Here is a 22,855-nt window from a genome sequence, read left to right as displayed (position 1 = left end):
TCCTCCATCGGTTGTTGCATTTGTCCCCTTTGTCAACTACACCTAGCAACTGGCAAATTAAAAATGATAATCGATGAAGCTAGGATAATTGCAACTCTTTCTTGAGGAAGGAAGGACTTGGACAAGTTCTTCGTCAACGACTACTACAAACAAGACTCCACTTATATATACACTTTGCCCTGGTCTTTTTATTCCACCCCATCTCTTTATAATTGAACACTCTTCTCTTCCATATTGCAAATCATTTGCTTTCAATTCTTGTTCAGAAGCTAAATAGTTTGATACATATCCTCTCAAACATAAAGAGGTTTAAATTATGAGTAACTTGTATGATCAGCCCACCATTCAAGTAAGGTTAGTTTCTCCTCCGATCGGGTCTCAATTCTTTTATGACATAAATTTGTTATGTTATGTTTTTGTTCCCCTTTCTGATTTGCATTTTCGTTTCAGCTTAACACCTTACACTTTCGGCAGTATTCAACTTGGAGGAGCTTCAGAAAGGTCAAGATTTGATAAACTTGTTGCAAATATTCCATTATGGAACCAAATATTTGTAATTTCATGTGTGATTGCAGTCTCATTGGACCCTTTGTTCTTCTACATTCCATTCATCGATGAAGATCTCAAGTGCCTTGGAATGGACAAAAATTTGAAGGTTGTGGCACTTGTTTTGCGGTCCCTCTTGGATATCACTTTCATAGTGCATATTATATGTCAAATTCGACAAGCCTTCAAAACTGTGAACTCCAAGCTACAAACAACCCGAAACTCCGGTTGGGAATCGAAAGCTAAGGCAGTTGCTCGGAATCTTTCATGGCGCTCTGTTGTTACTGACGTTCTTGCTCTTCTTCCCATCCCACAAGTAAGACGATTAAAAGTTAACTTTTAACTATAGTTTTTTGGTGTAAATTCATATCTAGTTAGCTAGGTTTAACTAGGCTTATATGTTTTGTATATTCAGGTTCTTTTAGTGAATGTTTTTTTCAAAATGAGAGGCTCTGGATATTTGGATAATAGAAAGATTCTAAGTTTCCTTCTCCTTGCGCAATATCTTCCAAGAATTTATCGAATTCACCTCTCTTCTAAGAAACTTACACAAACCGGACTATGGGCCAAAGGTGCATTCAACTTTTTTCTATACATACTCGCTAGTCATGTAAGTTTTTCTTCTCCATGGTCAATTTGCATAGGATTTAATTTTAAAGTAAGTAAGTAATGAATATGTTGTCTATTAGGTGCTCGGAGCTTATTGGTATTTTTTTTCTATTCAACGGGAGACATCATGCTGGCATCGGGCATGTGTGAAGCGTAGCATATCATGCATGGATACTTTTTACTGTGACGACCCCCCCACAACCCCCAGAAATACCGAGTTTCTAAAAGAGTTGTGTCCTATAAATTTTCCACCAAATGCTACACCGCCATTTGATTTTGGAATGTTTCTTGATTCACTTCAATCTGGAAACACGGCGACATTGAATTTTCCAATGAAGTTCTTTTACTCGTTTTGGTGGGGACTACGAAATTTAAGGTGTGCACAATGAGCAGTAGAAATTATATATATCTTGTTTAATTAAGCTGAAAACGTTGTTTTGTTTATAACCTTGTTGTTCTTGATCATCCTTGAATTGATTTTTTGCAGTAACTTTGGTACAAATCTCACAACGAGTACGTATGTGTGGGAAAACTTGTTTGCAATTCTTATTTCAATCATTGGCTTGCTGCTATTTTTATATCTCATAGGAAATGTGCAGGTTGGTATAATTATATATGAATCTCTCAATTATACATAAATATATGTGCCTTGTCGCTAGGATTTGAGGAGTTGGTCGATGAAGCTAGCTAACCTAATTGTTTGTTTGTTTGTTTGTTGTGAAACGTAGACATTTATGCAGTTGGCCACTACAAAATCGGAGGAGACAAGACAGAAGATTATTAAGAAAGAGCAAGCGATAGAAGAGTGGATGGTCAAAAATGATCTCCCTGAAGATATGAAGAATGAAATCAAGAACAACATAAGACAACAATTGGAAGAAAACATAGATGCTGCTGATCTGGAGAACCTGTTGTCTATTCTTCCTTGGAATATCAGGAAATCTCTTAAGCGTTTTCTCTGCATGAGTACGCTAAGGAAAGTATGTTCCTCACTCAGTACCCCTCTCTCGCCCTCCATATATAATTAAGGTATAACTAATAAAGCTAATATGCACAAAAGGTACCAATGCTTAAAGGCATGGATGAAAAGGTGTTGAAAATGATTTGCGACTATCTGAAGCCGGTTATGTACGCCGAGAACAGTGTAGTTGTTCGAATGGGACAACCACTTGATCGGATGCTCTTCATTACAGAAGGTTCCATATGGACGTACATGCCGGGTGGAATGCCGACCAACTCGGTTAAGACAAAAGGTGAGTTTTATGGAGAAGAACTTCTCAAGTGGGCATCATCTTCGTCACCAAAACTTCCCATCTCCACCCAAAATGTGCAATGCCATACCAAGGTGGAAGGCTTTGTACTCATGTCTAAGGACTTGACTAGTGTCGTCTCCAAATGCCAACTCTGGTGGAATACAAATGATTCTCATCAGGGACAGGGACAGGGACAGGGACAACCCGCTACAGCAGCGGGTGGTGCTGAGAACTCCACTCCAAGAATCAGGTATATCATGCATCCTCACTAGTTCCCCTGGAGATCGATCGTATTTTGGCATCCACTTCTTTTTGGTACAGTTTTTTTCTTTTTTTCCTTATGAACAACAGTTTCACTTTTGCTGTGTTATAGTAGACAAGTCATCTTGTAACCAAAATGTGCTCTCACTTTTTGTTCAGTACCGTACGACATTAGCCAAACGTTTTTCTGTGGCCTGCGAACAATGAAGACCACCCTTTGATGGCCTACTGGGCCTGGCCTAGCTTATTTGTTGGCCCACTGGGCCTGTAAACAAATTACGAACACAATGAAAGAGAAAGGAAAGAAGGAAAAAGAAAATAGCTATGATAAATCAATAACTTAACGACTGATTCATAATTATTCCATCACCACCTGAGCAGATTAACAATAACACATACTGTCAAAGGGATATTCATATAAGGTCATCCACAAATAATTATTGGAGGACGTTGAAATCCGACCAAATGCGCCTCTAGAGGCAGAGAGTTCATGAACCCCCATCTCATCTACACTTAAAAATAAAAAAGTAATAATTAACCTATCTTCTATTTCTTCCATGTGCTACTACTCACTTTGACTATCCGGCAAATGAAGCAACGGGTGCTGCTACTAATAACTACTCCTCAGCCGATTCATCTTGGCAAGGTTGAGGTTGAAGAATGGCATAGAGCGCTCACCTCCCTCCTCAAGAAAGGAGGCAAGGCAAAGGCAGCTGAGTGCATCTGCCAAACAAACAACACTGTTATTTTGCTTTACAATAATTTTGAAACATTCAGATTTAGCAAAATATGGCTAAGAATCTTGCATATCTAAGCAACACCAAAAGATAGCAGCAATATACCAGAATTCTGTGTAAGATGAAATTAGAAAAGATGGCTCCTACCTCGGAGTTATAGAACCTAAGCTCTCTCTTATGTTTGAGAGCTCCTTCTAACTTCTCAATGGAATTGACTGGATTTTTGAAATCAACAGGAGGCCCCTCCGTTGAGCACAACAGAAAGCCTATCACACCACTGCATGACAACCAATCTCAGGAGTAAGAAAATGATTTCAAGATATAAAGGCAGAGAGTAGATTAACACGAGAAACAAAAAGAACAGTGTTACCTTGGATACGTAGGAACACTCGCCCATGCATAATTGACAGATCCCTTGAATGTTTCACGACAAACAGAGATCATATCTTGAATAAGATGCGTATGGAGCCACATACTCTCCGCCATGTTACAGAGAACACCACCAGGCCTTAATGCTCTAGCTATTGTCTCAAAAAATGGTTTCTCTACAAGCTCTTGAGCAGGACCTGCATAAAAAGGAAACCGTACATTTAAAGAATAGTATCTAAAACCTTAAGATCATAAAAGTTTCATACTCCATATTGAGATCAAGACTAAGCGAGGAAGAGAGAGGGGGGACACACGGACAGTAAGCAGAAAGAACATGCCTTCCATAACGTACCTACAGGGTCTGATGAATCAACAATTACAGCATCATACTTCCCTTTAGGTGCATGCCTCAGGAATTCAGTAGCTGTCATGTAATAAAAACGAGATATGATCGAGACGACCAGGCAACCAAATACAACGTCAATTTAACTTAACCTTTTGATAAAACATAGAGAAGCAAATAGTAAGTATTAAACCTACCATCACCAATATGAAGGTGGACACGTGGGTCCTGAAATCCAACAGCTAACTGAGGGAAAAACTTCTTAGACACCTAGAAAAGAAAGAAACAACAAACAAACAAACATAATCAGCCAGTCAGCACAGATTTCTTTACAAACTTAAAACCCAGAGGGATACATTACACCACTTACATCTACAACCATCTTATCTATCTCACATATGTCAATATGCTCAACAGAAGGATGGCGAGAAACCTCCCTAAGAACCCCACCATCACCACCACCAACAACCAGAACCTGAGTCAACAATGTTATAAAACTTTGCATTGTAATCGCAATAAGAAATCAATAACAACACAAATTACTGATGGCATGAAAGCTGCCCAATTCCATCACTATATTCCTAAGCCACAAAAGTTTACTAAAGAGCCATCACCAGGTTGTAACCAAGTCAAATTATTATAACTATGGGCCCCTTGAATTTCATGGTATCATTAATGCCAACAATTGGATTTCGATCCAACTGTAGTAACCATGTGTTTTCATGGTCACTGGTTCTAATCAAGAGATTCAAGACTCTACACACACACAAAATCACAAACATGATGGATGGATAATGTAAAATTACTGTCTTGGGGGAAGGAATTGAACAAAGTGGTAGATGAGCTATCATCTCCTGGTATGCACATTCATCTTTCTCACTCAGCTGGATAATGCCATCAAGAACAAGCACTTTTCCATAAGTTGAGGACTGCATAAAATGGAATCACGTCATTGATAAGAAAATTAAGATTAAAAGAGGGAACACAAGTGATATAAACAACCAAATGTAACTATCCAAGACAAGAATCCCAAACCTCAAAAACCAAAATCTCTTGGAACTCTGATTTTCCCTTGTACAGAATCTTTTCTACTTTCAGTGAATGAGCTTCACCTATAAAAAATTAAAATTAAAAAAAATGAACATCAAACACAAAATAAACGCATAGAAACTATTTCAAGTTAGAGATGAAGGTTTTTTTTTTCAAAAACAAGTTCCATTAATAGGAAACATCGTAAACAAGCAAAATACTATGAATAGTGAGGAAAGGGCGAGAAAAAATTATTGCCAAAGCTTCAGCAAGTTACCAGAGAAATTTTCAGAGCATAGAGTTGTCAATACAAGATATCACTTAAGCAAAAAAGGTTTCTCAGTTACATTTTCTTTCCTGATTACAGGAAAACAGTGTAAATTTCACAATGGGTTCCTCTAATGTGCAAGTTTTCCTAAATTTATACCGACAATGAAAAAAATCACAAAATGAGCAAGACGTCGTGACCCTCAGTAAAGCACATCACAAAAGGGAACTTGAATCTCAATCCACTAGTGGAAAACTGGAACGTGTGTGTCAAGTACATAGACTACAAATGAGAACATGAAATATGTAGTGTAGATGCATGCCAGTTGCCTACCAGGCCACATTGGGTTGTTGAAATAAACCTTCTTACTAGCCTTCTCTGCAATTAAAAAGAAGAGAAAACAAAGGGGGTCAATGATCTCAACCTGCCTGGAACAACTAACAAGACTATGTACTAGTTTGCTGTTTAGGAAACAGAAGAGTTAAAAAGGTGAAAAAAATTATAGATAATGACCAGAGCGAGACTGGGATTCTGAGAACCACCCAGAAACAACAGTAGAATGACATTTCGCCTCGGCCTCAGGGGCAGAAGCCCTAGCCTTCAAGCAACAAGAAGGGATGGCCTTCTCTGAACCATTCCCGTTACTCGCCTTCCCATCCATAGTCTTCTGGCATTCCAAACCTCTTCCTGCGCCGCCCTCCATATATTATCTTTTTCTTCTCCGTCTCCAGTCTCTAACAATCAATAGATATTCATAAGGGAAAAAAAAATATCCACTCACCAAAGAGAAAAAAAACATCTTTGAGAATCAAAAACGACTTTTCACACAAGCATAAACGCACTCATGTTGCACCAGCTTAAAGCATCTATGTTATACAATAAGATTAATCCAGACAATGAGACCATAATTTTGTTCTACAACAAGGGGGGAAAAAAGCGACATACCAGAAGAACATTCACAGAAACGATTCCAAGCAAAGGAGTTTAATTTAAATCCACATTCATAATTAAAAGTGGAAAGTTGAAATCTTTTTGCTAAAGTAAGCTTGATTTGCAAATGAATCTTAACTGAGAATACGCTAGGCTTAAAACCATAATCAATGCAAGATCTTTACCATTTCAGTATCTAAATTGAACAAAATCATATCAAACCAAAAAGGCCATTTTATCTGCCACTTAGATCATGAGCTAAACACGTCAATCACGCAAGAAAACAAAGATTGCACCCCCATCACAAGAAAGAAAGAAAGAATCATCTGAGATCTATTTAATTCATTAAAGAGCATGGGCCCCAAATAGTATTTTTATAAACGGAACTAAATTTCTGGTTTATACAATTTCCAGCATTACCTCAGCAACAAAGAAAAATATATTATTTTTAAACTTTCCAGTCAAACACCGCAGAGTAAAGTACTGACCACCGTCAGGACAAATAAAAAAAGTTAACCACCGAGAAAAACCCCACAAACAGTAAACCTTATCATTCAAATCCTCTGTACCTACCAGTACCAAAAACAAGAAACGGCATTCAAAGAAAAAGAAATTGATATATAAGTCCACTTATTCATCGCACGAATCCCTTCTGAAATTCTGTTTGGCTGCCGAGCAACCGTTCGAAAAAAGAAGCATACGCTTCCACTTTTTCAACAATTAACACATAGTGAAGTTTTGGTAACACTTCGCGATAAAGAAATGGAACATACTCGATTTTCTTGGCCACGATTTTCCCGGGAAACAAACGGAAGGACTAGGGTTTTAAGTCATTGACAAAAGAGGGTCCCAAGAGAGCGACTCTGTTTCGACAAATTAGGAAAATTAATTTTAAAAATCAAAAATCAAAAAAGAGAGAATAAAACCCACATTATTTTCTTAAGAACTTGCAGAGGGGAAAAGATTACGAAGAAATAAAGAGGGAAACGTACAGCAGATAGACGTAGAGAGAGAAGCAGAAACACAGAGAGAGAGAGAGAGAGAATAAAAAGAGAAGGATTGATCTTGCCTGAGGTTGATGACAAATTGGGTTTTCGTGAGGCCTCAAGTGAGCGGGAAACCAGAAACAGTATAAATTGTATAAATAGACGCACACTCTCACACTCTCCGTCTATGAAGTCTCTCGATATATCTTTCCTCTGCCTCTCTCTCTGGTTTTCTTTTGCTGCCTTATTTCGGTTTGGACGAGAACGCCAGTACAGACCAAAAATATATATATATACTACTTTTCTATTTTTTTTTCCTTAAAAAAGAAAAAGAAAATGTAATTACTTTTTACATCCTGATTCCTGAAGAAAAGTCACCATGATGCAATTAAAAGGAAAATTTCGAGTAAGAATTTATAAGGTCTCTAATTTCAGCTATTATCGCATATGATATATTAGAAAAATAACTTCTTCTTTTTTATAACATTTAACCCATTAACATATCCAGTGGATGGCTGACATTAAAATTTCTTAACAAAATTCTTTATCGGAGAAACTTCCATAAAGGATTAATAATCAAATTACAATTTAATAATATGATATGCTATCAAGTAAGTATTTCTCTTTCGAATGCCAAAAGTGTAAATGTATTTCTCTTTTTTCAATGGTGGAATAGATTCCAAATTCAAATCATTCTTCATTCTAAAATAAAAAAATAAAAAACACTATATAATGCTGGGTAATCAAAATATTATTATTTACAATTTGTTATGGTATGTTCTACCAATTAGGACATATACAAATTACATTATTAATTGGAGTAAGGCAAACTAAGAAAATGGCAAATCAATTGGGTTAGGCTAAAACATGTGATGTGAGGCGTACGCTTGTGTACAATAATTTTTTAATAACTTCCTTGCCAAGCCACTGTACACTGAGGAATTTCTATAGTTTAGTCACGACATAATTTCCATTCTATTTACATTCAACTTAATCATTGAAAACGAGGAAAAATAGGTCGAAATTAGATAATGATTTCAAATTTTGAACTTTTTGGGATCACCCCTCCTTTTGGTTGGAATTTTTCTACATTAAATCATTAATATGGTGTGTTACATGTTCAAGCCAACTTTATGCTCTTTTTTTCGGGAAAATGACATCATCACGTGTCAACTTTATCTTCCCCATACCACACACGTTTTTATGATAATCATGAAACTATACTTTGTAGGGTAAAAGATGGTGGTGACATGGTATCATATCATCTATGAATCCTTTGCTCTTTTATAGTTGGTTGTACAGTTTTGTTTTGTTTTTCCCAATTGACACCACGAGAGCTCAGCTGAGCCACAAGTTCACCGATCGTGTGTGTATTTTGGGTAACAAGAAAAATCTTTGATGATCCACTCTTCTTTAGGTAAAAGGATTTCTAAAAGTACAAACCCGATATGTATATATATTTACCTGCAATGCAAGCTATATGTCAAGTAAATTTGCATATTTTTGCATCTCTGCAATGCAATGCAAGGGAGAGAAACTTCAAACTAAACTAAATATGTTTCGTCTACATCAATCAATCTATAACTGTGATCACATTTATGTGTCGGCAGTCAGGATTCTAGCTTTTATTCATGCACATGCTTGGGTCACCTTTTGGCTGTTCGCTTCTATATATATATATATATATATAAGGCTTCATTTTCATGACTTTGATGATCATCAATTTCGTGGCCCCATTTTTTACAATTGAGTTTCCATCAATTGTACCGGACGGACACCATTGTTTTCGCCAAGAAAAACATCACTTTCATACATATGTACAAATTGTGGAGCAGTGCTTGAGTCCTCGAACAATGCTTTAACTCGGAACCCCCTTTCACAGCGGGTGCGGTTGTTGGTTATTTTTATGCTCCTACTAGTATTTATTTTGCCATGTGGTTTGTGATTGTTGATAGCTCTTGATTTGAAACCCAACGTTTGGATGTCAAATGTTCAGTGGTCTCTTTCACGGATCAATTCCAAGTTAGTTACACGTTTTTCTTTTTGAAAATTGCCCTCGCCTTTTTGGATTTGTATCCATTCAGAAAGCACAATTTGGTTTGTTAGGTTACGCCATCCATCAAATGTATTAGAGCATAGCTTCAATTATAAGACACGACCAATTACCAACTTAATTGCTTTTCATTGGCAGAGCAAACACATGAACACGTGTCTTAAGAAAAAGCCCTAGCAAACCACCGAATGATAAAAGCTGTCTTGGCAATTTGGCAAACTACGTCACCAAACGTTGAAAATAATAACAATGGCTAGTCACAGTTTCACGACGCGTGTCCTAGTATCAATTACAGACTCAAAGACTTTAGTTTGCTTCAACCTTTAGAAAGTTACAAAGTTATTCCAACATATATGCTTTTTCTAGATTTCTGTTTATTTTAATTTGTGATGTGACAAATCTTAATAGAATCGGGAATTTTATTAGATAATGATGCGGGGAAATCCAATTAATCCGCATATATAACTACTTGTTGAAACAGAGATAACAAGGGAAAAGTATTCAAATAACACGTGGCACAATATTTAAAGGATTGAAGAATATTATTTTTATTTAAACAAAGTACTGAAATGTGATGGAGATGCGATGCATCATGCATGCATGTAGAATACAAAAGGGTTGTTTGGCACTTGTTCTCAATCAATATAATAAGTATGTTCAAGTATTAATGTTATAAGTCAATGAGGGTTGATTCAATTGGTAAGATTCATGTATTTTGTTTAGTTTTATTAGTGTTTGAGTCTTATTGTTAGCAGTCCACATTGATGCACGATTTGTAATTTTTTCTACATAAAAATTCATAGTGGTGGCAGGCACTTGAGTGCCACACGTAAGTTCTTTCAACTCGAGGTTGTGGAAATGTCCTGCTGGCGGTGAGAATAACCAATCCCCTCCTAAACTTTTTGCTCATGAAAAAACAAAAACAAAAACAGTATTAATGTTATAAAGCTAGCTTATCATAAGTTCATAACATAAAAGAAGGAAATCATAATATTATTCCCTAATCTCGAAATGCATCTGTGTTGCCTTCGGGCCGGCCCATTGTTTTTAAGAAAAATGCAAAATTCATCTCTCTACTTTAACAAAAGCAACAGGGGAACTGATCTCCTGAATAGAAAAACTACATTTGGTTTCTCAAATTCAATAATGTCCTAACATAAACACTCAGGTGTAACGAGGATATTACTATTTTACTATCTCCAATAAATCACGCTATGTCACTTATAATAATTGTTCCACTTGACATAGTGTTATTAATCAAGAATAGCAAAACAATTCTATTTCTATATGATACAAGTTTTTCTGCCGGTTAGGCCTTCTCTTCTTTCTTTTCATTTTTTTTAATTTTAAAATTATATAATATAAGGTTGGTTGCTAGTCAATCAAGAAATAAGTAGAACTACCAAAAAAAAAAAAAGAGTAAGTACTTCGAAGATATTATACATTCCATCGAAAATAATGAAGCATATATATAGGTCCACACACAGGAAAAAGCGCTCACATTTCCAATTAAAACGAATAATAAAGGGGTAAAGAATATGAGCTTATGAAGTATATACATATAGCCTCTATTTACTATAAAATAAAAAAAGTAGCGCTAGCTCGTTTTTGATAGGGCGACAACAATCACACTGATGTTATCTTTGCTTCCCCGAGCCATAGCTAGATCAGCCAAGACAGCTGCTGCCTCAGACGCAGTGTGACTTTGGACATGATCCTCCCCATGTGTGGAAATTCTCCTTATTCTTCCATCAAGGCACTTGTTCACAACCCTACACGCCATCTCGTTCGATATAACATCCCACAGCCCATCACTGGCAAGGATGAGGAATTCATCCTCCTCAGTTCGTTTCGTCACCGTCACCTCTGGTTTTGATATCACATATGGCCTCATGTATTTGTCACCTGCACCATTTCAACATATATCACTAAATCAGTGAAAGGTTACAAATTAATTTCAAATACGTACCCAAATTAATATATATAATTACCAATGGATCTGGAAGTGGCAAGCACCCCGAGAACACGGTTTCCATTCCAATTGATGACTTTTCCACCCGCAGCTTCAATTCTCTTCAACTCATCCACTCTGTCAGGCTATACATATATTATATACTGATTAGTATAACAAAGTTAATCCTCTTGCGCGCTCATCTATATATATATATATATATATGACACTCCTCAAGTATATTCTTGCTAGCTAGCTAGCTGCATTGCCACATACGAGAGCCAAATGGCTTCAGATAGGGAGACAAACACTTGTCCTTTTAAAATTTTCTTCAACATATATCTTTTGGCCTCAAATGTCTTTATGTATATAGGAATAAAATTCAATTTAACCATACACAATATTTTCTCTATTTTCCTCATGAATTTCTGTGTGTGTCAATATACAATTAATATTTCCCTTCAACAACCAGCTAGCTTAATTTGTAATTAAAAACTTCAAATCAATTGAGATGAGCTGCAGAATCATATCGTGGTAAGAGACATTACGTTAGGTATAAATTCCGTTCATGCGTTAATGAAGATTCAATAAATTTTAACTACTTTAATTATATATTAATATGAACAAATTACTTTTGTCAAAAAGAACAAATTACAAAGATAGAAATTAAACTACAAAGCGACGGAAGGAGTAACGGTTACCTTATGGTCACTAGACAAGGCCAAGGCAACACCACCTCTCGACAAAACAGCCCTACAATCACCGCAATTGCCCACCACCACCTGATCCTCCGTCACCACCGCCACCACCGCCGTAGCCCCAACCGTCCTGGCCGCCGCAATCCCGCTCACCTCCTCATCCATTTTACCAAAACACCCCTCCATCACCCTCTCCCAATCCCAATCCACCGGATCTTTCTTATTATTATTATTACTACTATTATTAATCCGTTCCAGTTCCACTGCCTCCGCCACCACCTCATGCATCCTATCTCTGCAAGCCCTCGCCACGACAGCCCCACCGTGCCCGTCATACACCCCAAAGAAGTCAAACTTCCCACGTGATCCGTTCACCGCAAACCCTACCTCCGCTCTTACTGCATCTTCCATCACCTTCCTCCTCCCCTGCACCGAAACGACGCCGTACGTACCCCTTCCCAACCTTTCCAAACTCTCACCACCACTCGTTTTCCGTCTCTCCTCTGATCCGGAACCGGAACTACTTGACAAGACGATGTCGTTTTCTGTAGACGAAAATGACACAGACAAAACCTTAACCGGAACACCAACATCTTTCTCTTCTCTCTTCAACTCCGAAGAGACATATTCCTTGTGGCCGCCGGTGATCTCCACCTCGACCTTCGTTTGACACGTGTACTTCAGTCGCCGTACTTTGAGTCGCTTTCTGCTGCCATTCTTAGTTTCGATGACGAAGCTCTGTTGTCTCATCTCGCCGCCCGACTCTAACATCAAGTGAAGGCTTATTCTTCTTCAATCTCCCTCCAGCCTCTCTGCCTCAGATATGCACCGAAAAGCTGAGCGACAAGCGACCTTCTAGTAATGAAGGAGACGTAAGCAAGCTTCGCATCTCAGCCGTTGAAATGTTTTTGGCCGTTGGATGCGCGCCAGACGTGGTTACAGAGACCACTGACTTGGATTTTGATAGAGAGAGACGTGGACGGTGAAGATGCGGTCCCGGACACGTGGAGCGAAGTATGTTTGGGTATTGATTCGGATTGGTGGAAGATTTTTGTGCAGGTGGGGGCTCACTTGCGGTCTCCTCTAGAAATGAGTACGTGGCGGTTCGTCAGGCAATGCGGTGGTGAATCGCTCTTTTACTTTTCCACAGTATGTTTCGGTTCTCTGACAAGAATGTTGACTTGTGAAAAATGTGGCGACACGTGTCGGAGTTGGACCTCGTACCTTGTGTTGTTGCCGATTATCGTGTCGGGCTTGGAGAGTTAAATATTTAGTAAGGGATAAAAACTATTATTAATTCCCGTGTAGAACGGTTAGAAGAAAAAAATATCTTATCTTTGCGGGGGGAACACAACACATGGGCACATCTATACGGCTAGATCGCTGATCGTGAAAATCAAAAGCATGGTGGTCGCCAAATAATTTAAATCTTTTTTTTTTGGTCGAATGGTCACCAAATAATTGTTGTGTTGTTTAATGAAGTAGGGCAATGTTTTAAGATAGAAGTTGTAAGCAAATATCTTTTTCACATTTAATAAATTAAATAACTTTTTACAAATAGACCCATTTTTATATGATATTTTATAAAAAAGTCTTTGAAGTTCAATACTTTATAAAAACTTCATGCTATATTTTCAAGTGAAAAGAATTATAACACACAAACAAGTAATGAGAAAATAATAAGTAGCTAGTTGATGACTATTTTCTCCAAATAAGTTCTTTAAAGATTTTTATATAAATTGTCATTGTTAGAATGATTCCATATATAATTCCTTATATTTTGGTTTGTGGTAGTTAATCGCTATCAATAATTGTTAGCAAAAAAAAATCATGCATTCATCAATCACGTGTCCTTTTCACGGAAGGGCAGCTTTGATGACAAAAATTGGCCATGATGAATGAGTGCTTGTGTCCTTTTCAAGGAATCACAATCTAGTGACGAATCGATCGACTTTGCTCTCGATTTTGTCTTGACAATTATAGATGGGCGGATGCATGTAAAACAAATGTAACCCTAGGCCCATCTATTTTGGGCTTTTGGGCTGTGGAATTCGGATCAAAACAAGTCCATGTTTTAGAAAGAGAAACCTCATTCTAATCTTATGAAAGAAAATAAGAAAACAAACTAGTTGCCCTTGCCTTGACATACACTCACTCAATTATCAATTTGCACCTGCAATCAAATTGATTGCTGTAGATTCTGATGCAGGTGCATTACTTGAAGTGCCCTCCCCATCATTCTCTAATGAAGTTTCTTGTGGATATAAGAGCCATTCCAGCAGAAGGGCCCAGCCCGAGGCGAGGGGAAAAAATAAAATAAAATTTCATTCCACCGCCTAGCCCAAGCCCGGGGGGGTGTGGGACCTACCAACTCGGGCCAGCCCGAAGGCGAGACGAGCCCGAGCTCCAGCCCGCGGTCGCTGACGTCAGCTAGCGCGTTTCAAATTTTTTTACCGTTGGCGCGTGCAATGCACGCTCCAATGGTAAAAATTTTTTGAACCAGCGCGCGCTGACGTCAGCTCCAATGGAAAGTTGCCACGTGTAGCCTCCCCAGCCCTCCGATCAGCATCTCCGAATCCATCCTATGGCTGAGGCTTTTTTGGGCAATAAAAATATGAAAAAAAAAATCGTAAATTTTTTTTAAAAATTCTAAAAAATTCAGATTTTTTTTCTTCTATAAATATCTATTAATACCCTTCACTTTCACACCAATCCTCATACATTTCATTATACTTCTACTATTATTCACTCTTTAATCAACATTTTCCTCTTTTTCATCTAGTATTTTGATTTCATATTTTTATAGCTTCTTCTATCAAAACCGGAGGGGCTTGGAGCACCATGGAAGATGTTTCCTTGTGTGAGGCTTGGCTCCAAATTTGTCATTGTCCCGTGTCCGGCAATGAGATGAAATTTTTTCATATGTGGAAAAAAAATTCATGCCGAATTTTGTGAAAAAATTCCGGGGTCTACTCGTACGGAGATGACATTATCCAGTAGGTGAAAAATTCTCAATAAAGAGTTGGGAAAATGGAGAGCTGCCCTAGCAAAAGCGATGGACAACTATAGAAGCGGGGAAAATCGTACTAACGAGGTAAGTATTTTATAATTTTTGTTTTATTAAGTTTAATCTCCTAATATATATATTTTGTTAATATTGCTTGCATTTTCAATATTTTGTTAATATTTCTTGCAATTTAAATATTTTGTTCATATTTCTTGTATTTTCAATATTTTGTTAATATTTCTTGCATTTTCAATATGTTGTTAATATTTCTTGCATTTCCACTTGTTTCTTAATTTTCTTGCACTTCTAATTTATTTGTAAGGTTAATTGCATTTCCATTATTATTATTTTTGTTACTTGCATATCCAATATATTTTAAATATTTATTGCATTTCCATTTTTTTGTTAAATAGATGATTCAAGCATAAATGTGGTTCGGTGCAACCGGGGATGGCAAAAAAAGTTTCAACCATCATGAATGTTGGGAGGTGGTGAAATATTGCAAACGCTTCATAATTATTCCGACGGGTCCCGCCGTTGTGTTAAACGAGACGTCACTCCGTGATTCAATGACATCAGATTCACCTCTCGATTCTCCTATGAGTCAAGACTCATCCATCGAAAAGGAGCCGAGGCCCATTGGCCGAAAGGCCGCGAAAGCAAAGAAAGCGGGTAATTCAAGCAATCATAATTCACAATTTTTGGAGGAAATTGCAAGGCAAAACGGCATAAAAATAGAAATGGAGCAAAAACGCCAAGATAACGAGTTGGCCCTTCAAGCTGAGTATGCACGAGAAAGGGAGTATTTAGCAAAAAAGATATGGACAAGACGGATCGGGAAACCATGTCGATGGATACAAGTCATATGTCCCCTGAAACAAAACAATTTTGGAAGCTAGAACGAAGGGATGTTATGAGAAGAAGACTTTTTCGGGGATGATGGGCCTAGCAACACGGATTGGTTAAATGATGGAAACCATTAAATTAGTTAGCATACCTTTTATGTATTTGTATTTTTCATGTTTTCTATTAAAGTTATTATAATTCATGTATTTTATTTTAGTAGTAGTAATTCGTAATGACTTGTATTACATTTCGTTATTTAATAAACAAAGCATTCAATAAATTACCTTTTTATTCAACCTATTCCATACTTCAAACAAAACATAATAAAAATAAAAATAAAGTACAAACAAGGCACAATAATAATAACCAACCACAACTAAACCATAATAAATAAAAATACAACACAACCTAACCATAACTAAATAAAACATAACCAAAGCATCTATGCTCCATCATTCATCTTCATTGCCTTTCACCGCCCATAGATGCTCCATTAAGTGAACTTGACACATTTCATGAATTTACGAAGATTGCATCTCTGTATATCGATCTATCATTCGGGTCATCAAATGATCATCCCTCACTAACGGTTCCGGCTCAAAAGGTTCTCCACTTGGCCCCATGGGCCTTTCATAAATCCGTGATAAGGCCGTGTTAATTGGATCCGGTTCGTAGACCTCTAAAGCATCATAATCGTACTCATCCTCCACAATCATATTATGGAGGATGATGCAAGTCATCATAATGCTTCTGAGGATCTCCTCATCAAACATACGGGCCGCACCTCAAATAATCAACCACCGAGCTTGAAGGATGCCAAAACACATTTCGACATCTTTCCTGTATCCATCTTGATAGGTAGCAAATAATTTTTGCTTCTGGGATCGGGGATTCGGAATGGATTTGACAAAAGTGGTCCACCTCGGGTAGATGCTGTCAGCTAGATAATACCCCGTCTGGTACACTGTATTGTTAACTTGATAGGTGATATTGGGGCCCTGGCCTCTCAATACATCGTTGAAGACCGGGGATTGACCCAGCATCTTGAGGTCATTTTAGGATCCTGCAACTCCAAAGACGGCATGCCAAACACATGTGTCGAAGCCAGCAACGGCTTCAAGGATGATACTTTTTTTGCCTTTTCTATTTCCGTAATCACCTTGCCAGGCAGTTGGGCAATTCTTCCATTGCCAGTGCATGCAGTCGATGCTACCAATCATTCCTGGAAATCCTCGAGCTTCGGCTTTTTGTAGAAGCTGTTGGAGGTCCCTGGGAGTAGGTCTACGCAGGTAGTCCATAGTGTATAGAGTTTCAACTGCTTGACAAAATCTTACCAAAGCCTCCAACATAGTGGACTTCCCCATCTGGGAAATTTCATCCACCTGATCAGTAGATGCTCCATACGCCAACATTCGTATAACAGCTGTAAGCTTTTGCTCCGGAAGAAGCCCTAAAACCCCAGCAGCATCACACTTTTGAACAAAGTATGCATCATAATTGCAAATATCATGCATGACTTTATTGAACAAATGAGGTTGCATTCTAAATCGCCTTCGAAAATCAACATCAGAGTACAAAGAAGTTGGGATAAAATAATATTCCAAAAGATTCTTACTCCGAGAATGCCTATGTCTTTCCACATTCCGGCGGCGGCCGACTTGTGAACTACGACGGCGACCTTGGTTCTCTTCATCTTGCAAAGCCACTGCTATGAGAACTTGTTCATCGACTTGTCTCTGCAACTCATTAATTTCATCTGCTCCACTGTTTCTCTCATTTGTTTCTCGCTCTTGCCTCTCCAAGCATCTCTTAAATTCTTCCATTGAGAATGAATGAAGTATGAATTCTAAACTCTGAGAAATGAAAATATAGAAAGATGTGGTGTGAGAGGTATGAGCTGAGCCTCTGCTTTTATAGAAAATTTTGACAAGATAGACATGCCACGTGGCTTGATTTTATTGGATGAAAATCGTATCTGAAATTTGAAATTCATCCGAAATTTGAACACTAATTTGTATGAATTTTGAATTTTGAAATTCATCCGAAATTTGAACCCAAATTTATCTGAAATTTGAATTTTGAACCCAAAAATTTATCTGAAATTTGAATTTTGAAATTCATCCGAAATTTGAATCCAAAAATCTTATCTGATTATGAATAGTTGACACGTAGGAACCCGGAAATCTTATCTGAAAATATTACCCAAATTAATTATTTTCATTAAAAAATAGGGGGAAAAAACAAAAAAAATGAATAGTAATTGCCCTTAGCCATGGCAATGGGTGGAAACACAAAATACTATTTGCAAGGGCAACTACTATTCAAGTGAATAGTGGTTGCCCTAGCTCCACCCTTGCCATGGCTAAGGGCAAATAGGTGGAGTTACTCTAAGAAGGGTTTTGGAGGCATTTGGAGGCTCTCGATTTCTCCTTCAAGCATCTCTACCACTTTATCCATTGAAGGACATTCGCTAGGCTTCATTTGTATGCACCATAATGCCACTATGATCATCTTCCTCATGATTTTATTTTCCTCCTCAGTGGCGTCTCCCATGTTTATGTCATTTCCTTCACTCAATTGGTCATAAACCCACGTCGGAAAGTAGATTTGACTCGAATGCTCTATGCTTGCATTTAAATTCTTCCTTCTTCCAGCTGTTTCCATTAATAACATTCCAAAACTATATACATCGGCCTTGTATGAAACACCTCCAATGTTTTTATAGAATAACTCGGGAGCTATGTATCCTATGGTTCCTCTTGCTGTAGTCAAAGACACAATGCTATTGTCTAATGGGCATAGCCTTGCTAACCCAAAATCAGAAACTTTGGGAGTAAAATTCTCATCCAGAAGAATGTTATGAGGCTTGATGTCAAAGTGCAAAATTTGCATGTCACATCCTCGATGGAGATATTCAATACCACGAGCCACTCCGAGCGCTATTTGAAATATTTTCTCATAACTTAAGGAGATAAGTACTCCTGATCCTGATTGAGAAAATATGTATTTTTCAAATAATCCGTTGGGCATGAAATCATATATAAGAGCACGTTTTGAACCGTCAACAGAAAAGCCAATAAGTTGTACCACGTTAACATGGTGAATTCTTCCGATTGTAGCAACTTCGTTGATAAATTCTTGGCCATTGGCTTTGGACTTACCCAACATCTTGACGGCTACAAAATGACCGCTACAGAGTTTTGCCTAGTATACAGTGCCATAGCCTCCTTCACCCAATTTGTCCTTGAAACTTCTGGCCTTTTTTTTTAATGTCCGAGTAAGAATACCTCACTGGCATGAGATTATAATTGCTCTGCAGAAACTCTTCTATATTGTCGTACATGGACAAGTGTCTCCTTCGCCATTTATATATCAGTAACGCAGCTAGACAGGGATAGCCAAATAAAAACTTTGCTGCTTGGTAAAGTCCTGTTTGGCCATATGGTCATGTTTGTAAAATCGAATATTTCAAAATCGGCTTATATGAAAAGTTACCTAATTTAAAGAGTATGGACAGTATGACCTTCTTGTACCAAACTTCTACATCATTGCAAAAGAGTACAAACAACAATATTAGCATATTGAATAGAAGAAAAAGAAAAGTTGATTGATCTTACTGCAGGCTCCTTCTATTTATTTGTTTGTCAGAAAGAAAATAGAATAGGTGTACCTGGATGTCTCCCATGCCGCCCCAAGCAGTCGTTGATGTCACCCACACATATTGCTCAATTAGATTATATATGGCTTCACATGAGCTCAAATAGTCGTCTGAATCTGATCTTGAAGTTGAGGCCATAACCATTTGTGTTATTTTGCAGGTCTCCCCAAGAGCCAATGAACTTATGAAGCCATTCAAGCCAACCATGAAATAAGAATACATGCTTATTAAATTACTAGCATTGGAAATATTGGAAGAAGAGGAGCATGGAGCTGTTTCAACAAAACCAGAAAAGTTCATTGGTTTTGCACAGTTGAGAGAAACTATAGGCACTATGAATTCTTCACCTTCTTGTCGGTTGTAACCATTGTAGTAGTTACCTTCTAAAGTGGTATAAGGATCTCCATAACTAAAGTTGAAGCTGGTTAAAGAGTGATTTGGGTTGGAGAAGTAGTATTTGTTGTCTTTCTTCTTCTTCTTCTGATCAACAACACCAGCATCCACAAGTCGGATGGTGAAGTTGTTGTAATATTGTCATACATGTACTAGTAGTATTTGTCTCACAAGATAGCTCATACGTTTGGTTGCCACGGTGTGGAGGATCTCCTTTTATTCGAAATGGAGAGCTTATGTTGATATTACCATAAGAAAGGGTGCAATCAGAATTCGTTTGTGAATGAATTAATAGAGGAAGAAGGAGGACGAGGAGCAGGAGATGGAGACTTCGGTTAGACATATTGGTGAGGGAATGGTAGTGGGGAGCCTGCCATGGCCAATTTAATATAAGCTCTTTCAAAGAAAAAATATATATATTTATGGAATAAAACTGCATGAGATGAGACAATAACTAGGTCCAGGCATATCGTGATCATGCATGATTAACAATTAATTAACACAGGGAAGCCATTTTCAATCGGTAAGTTCGTGGAAGCAGCAGTAGTATATGTACTGATCCATGGATCTTACTGGTATATACGTATTATAATTTATTAAAGCAATTTACATCTTTATTTATAATCCAATGATCATAGCAGATGACAAGACAACTCCCGTATGCAATTATCAGTTTTTTTCTTCTCCTCATAATTACTAGAAAGAAATGGTTTTGATAAAATATTTCTTATGCTGGTTGCTCATACTCATAGTAGCAGAAGTAGATCATCATGTTCTGGTACATGGTGGCGGCGCAGTAGTAGGCCTTGGAGATTGCTCAGAAACAAGATGCAAACACGACGGACCAGCCATCCGATTCCCATTCCGACTCAAAGGCAGGCAGCCAATCCATTGTGGTTACAAGGGCTTTGATCTATCATGCACCAATGACAACCAAACTGTGCTCGAGATGATGATCATGCCGTCATCGTCCTCAGCTAATCATGATAAGCAGCATGTCTTGGTTAAAAAGATTAACTACACAACTCAGGAAATTGAAATACATTACCAAATTGGTTGCCCGCTGGGGCAGATTTTTTACCTCAATTTATCTTCTTCTCCCTTTGGATTTGAAGACTTTAATTATACCTTATTCAGTTGTCCATCATCAGTACCATATATATCGACCGGAACTTCTTATGATTGTCTGACGAAACTGAGCCCTTGCCTTGGAAACATTAATAACCAGACTAATTATTATGCTTTGCTTGGTGGATATTGTTCCATTAGTAGAATGCCCCTGGTGTCTTGTACCAAGGTGCTTGACTACGCATCAGTTCCAGATCTGTTTACCATCAAACAGGCCAATATTCTGAAGCTGCTCTGGTTCATACCTGATTGTCGACGTTGCGAAGATTTGGGCAAGGAATGTAGATTCAAGGATGAATTTTATTCCACACAAAAAAATCACACTGAAACTCAATGTTACGTGCTCAAAGGTATGCATATGATCTAGCTAAGCTAACATGAAAAAAAAATAATACTAATTCAGGATTGATCAATCAACATATATAAGTACTAATTGTTTCGATGGTAAACAACTTTTACAGGTCCTAAACGTCCAAGGGCAACGTTAAGGATATTAGGTAAGTTATGTGTAAGCTTTTTGCTTCTTTTTTATTTTTTATTTTTTGGAGAGGGCTGGGGGATGTGTGCTCTAAAGGAGACAATTAAGACACTAATTAATTAATTTTTTCTCTCTTAATTTTTTGCAGGTATTTGTGCACTTTCAGTGGTTGCTATAGTAACAGGGATTGTAATCTCTTATGTCTATAGCTCTACAAAAACAGAGAAGGAAAGCCAGCTGAGAATCGAAAGATTTCTGGATGATTACAGAGCTCTCAAGCCAAGCAGATACTCTTATGCTGATATTAAGAGGATGACAAACAAATTTAAGGACAAGTTGGGCCAAGGGGCCCAGGGAACAGTGTTCAAAGGAAAGCTTTCCTCTGAATTACTTGTTGCTGTGAAAATCCTGAGCAACTCAAATGAAAAAGCAGGGGAGGATTTCATCAATGAAGTTGGAACAATGGGTCGAATCCACCATGTCAATGTGGTCCGCTTGGTTGGCTTCTGCGCCGACGGATTTATACGAGCTCTTGTCTATGATTTCTTACCCAATGGTTCACTGCAAAATTTCATATCATCATCAGCAGCAGCAGCAGATCATATGAGCAGACATGATAACTCTAATTTCCTTGGTTGGGATAAGTTGCAAGATATTGCTTTAGGTATAGCCAAAGGAATTGAATATCTTCACCAAGGGTGTGACCAGCAAATTCTCCATTTTGACATCAAGCCCCATAATGTCTTGCTGTATCAGAATTTTACCCCAAAAGTTTGTGATTTTGGTCTAGCCAAGTTGTGCTCTAACTCTAAGGATCAAAGTGCAATATCCATGACCACAGCAAGGGCCCGAAGTCTTCTCTAGAAACTTTGGAAATGTGTCCCATAAGTCGGATGTCTATAGTTTTGGAACGCTGTTGCTTGAAATGGTTGGGGGAAGAAAGAATTTTAAAGTTGCAGAGGACGACGAATCGAGTATGAGCCAAGTCTACTTCCCAAAATGGATCTATAATCTTTTAGAACAAGATCAGGAGGACCTACGGATCCATATTGAGGACGAAGGAGATGTTAAAATTGCAAGGAAGCTTGCAATTGTGGGTCTTTGGTGCATCCAATGTTACCCACTAGACCGTCCTTCCATGAAAATTGTTGTTCAAATGTTGGAAAAACAAGATGACAAGTTAATCATGCCTCCCAATCCTTTTGCCTCTACTTCGAATTAAATGAGAATTATTGTATATGTTATGTTGTTGGAACACTTTAAACTTTTTTGTTCAGTTTTAGAATAAGATGATTGTAAATAAACTTTAGTC

The 22,855-nt window shown here is 37.8% G+C and overlaps 3 protein-coding genes and 2 pseudogenes across 7 annotated transcripts; 2 read left to right on the top strand and 3 right to left on the bottom strand.

The window, feature by feature from the left end:
* Positions 1-316: 316 nt before the first annotated feature.
* Positions 317-2,680, top strand: LOC117619705 (cyclic nucleotide-gated ion channel 1-like). The gene is made up of 7 exons (XM_034349711.1): positions 317-354; positions 451-862; positions 962-1,156; positions 1,236-1,531; positions 1,643-1,754; positions 1,884-2,135; positions 2,216-2,680. Exons 1-7 carry the CDS (start codon positions 317-319, stop codon positions 2,678-2,680), a joined length of 1,770 nt encoding a protein of 589 aa, XP_034205602.1.
* A 314-nt stretch (positions 2,681-2,994) lies between these two features.
* LOC117618615 (spermine synthase) lies at positions 2,995-7,705 on the bottom strand. Of its 5 annotated transcripts, none has more exons than XM_034348259.1 (11): positions 7,415-7,705; positions 5,929-6,149; positions 5,749-5,793; positions 5,154-5,230; positions 4,925-5,047; positions 4,489-4,593; positions 4,316-4,388; positions 4,128-4,199; positions 3,777-3,972; positions 3,554-3,683; positions 2,995-3,392 (listed from the first exon to the last, which is right to left on the bottom strand). In XM_034348259.1, exons 2-11 carry the CDS (start codon positions 6,116-6,118, stop codon positions 3,303-3,305), a joined length of 1,101 nt encoding a protein of 366 aa, XP_034204150.1. In that variant the 5' UTR covers positions 6,119-6,149; positions 7,415-7,705; the 3' UTR covers positions 2,995-3,302. The 5 variants fall into 5 exon arrangements, with proteins under 5 accessions (XP_034204150.1, XP_034204151.1, XP_034204153.1 ...); XM_034348260.1 differs by lacking the exon at positions 7,415-7,705 and adding an exon at positions 7,119-7,207; XM_034348262.1 differs by lacking the exon at positions 7,415-7,705 and adding an exon at positions 6,361-7,110.
* Positions 7,706-10,808: 3,103 nt separating this feature from the next.
* Positions 10,809-12,886, bottom strand: LOC117620026 (protein phosphatase 2C 51-like). The gene is made up of 3 exons (XM_034350115.1): positions 12,037-12,886; positions 11,376-11,481; positions 10,809-11,289 (listed from the first exon to the last, which is right to left on the bottom strand). Exons 1-3 carry the CDS (start codon positions 12,802-12,804, stop codon positions 10,982-10,984), a joined length of 1,182 nt encoding a protein of 393 aa, XP_034206006.1. The 5' UTR covers positions 12,805-12,886; the 3' UTR covers positions 10,809-10,981.
* A 1,309-nt stretch (positions 12,887-14,195) lies between these two features.
* Positions 14,196-19,688, bottom strand: LOC117618463 (annotated as a pseudogene).
* Positions 19,689-20,643: 955 nt separating this feature from the next.
* On the top strand, positions 20,644-22,765 carry LOC117618462 (annotated as a pseudogene).
* Positions 22,766-22,855: the final 90 nt, after the last annotated feature.

This window comes from Prunus dulcis, chromosome 2 (genome assembly GCF_902201215.1).
Source record: "Prunus dulcis chromosome 2, ALMONDv2, whole genome shotgun sequence".
NCBI classification, from domain to species: Eukaryota; Viridiplantae; Streptophyta; class Magnoliopsida; order Rosales; family Rosaceae; genus Prunus; species Prunus dulcis.
This window is presented reverse-complemented; position numbering and strand designations above follow the sequence as displayed.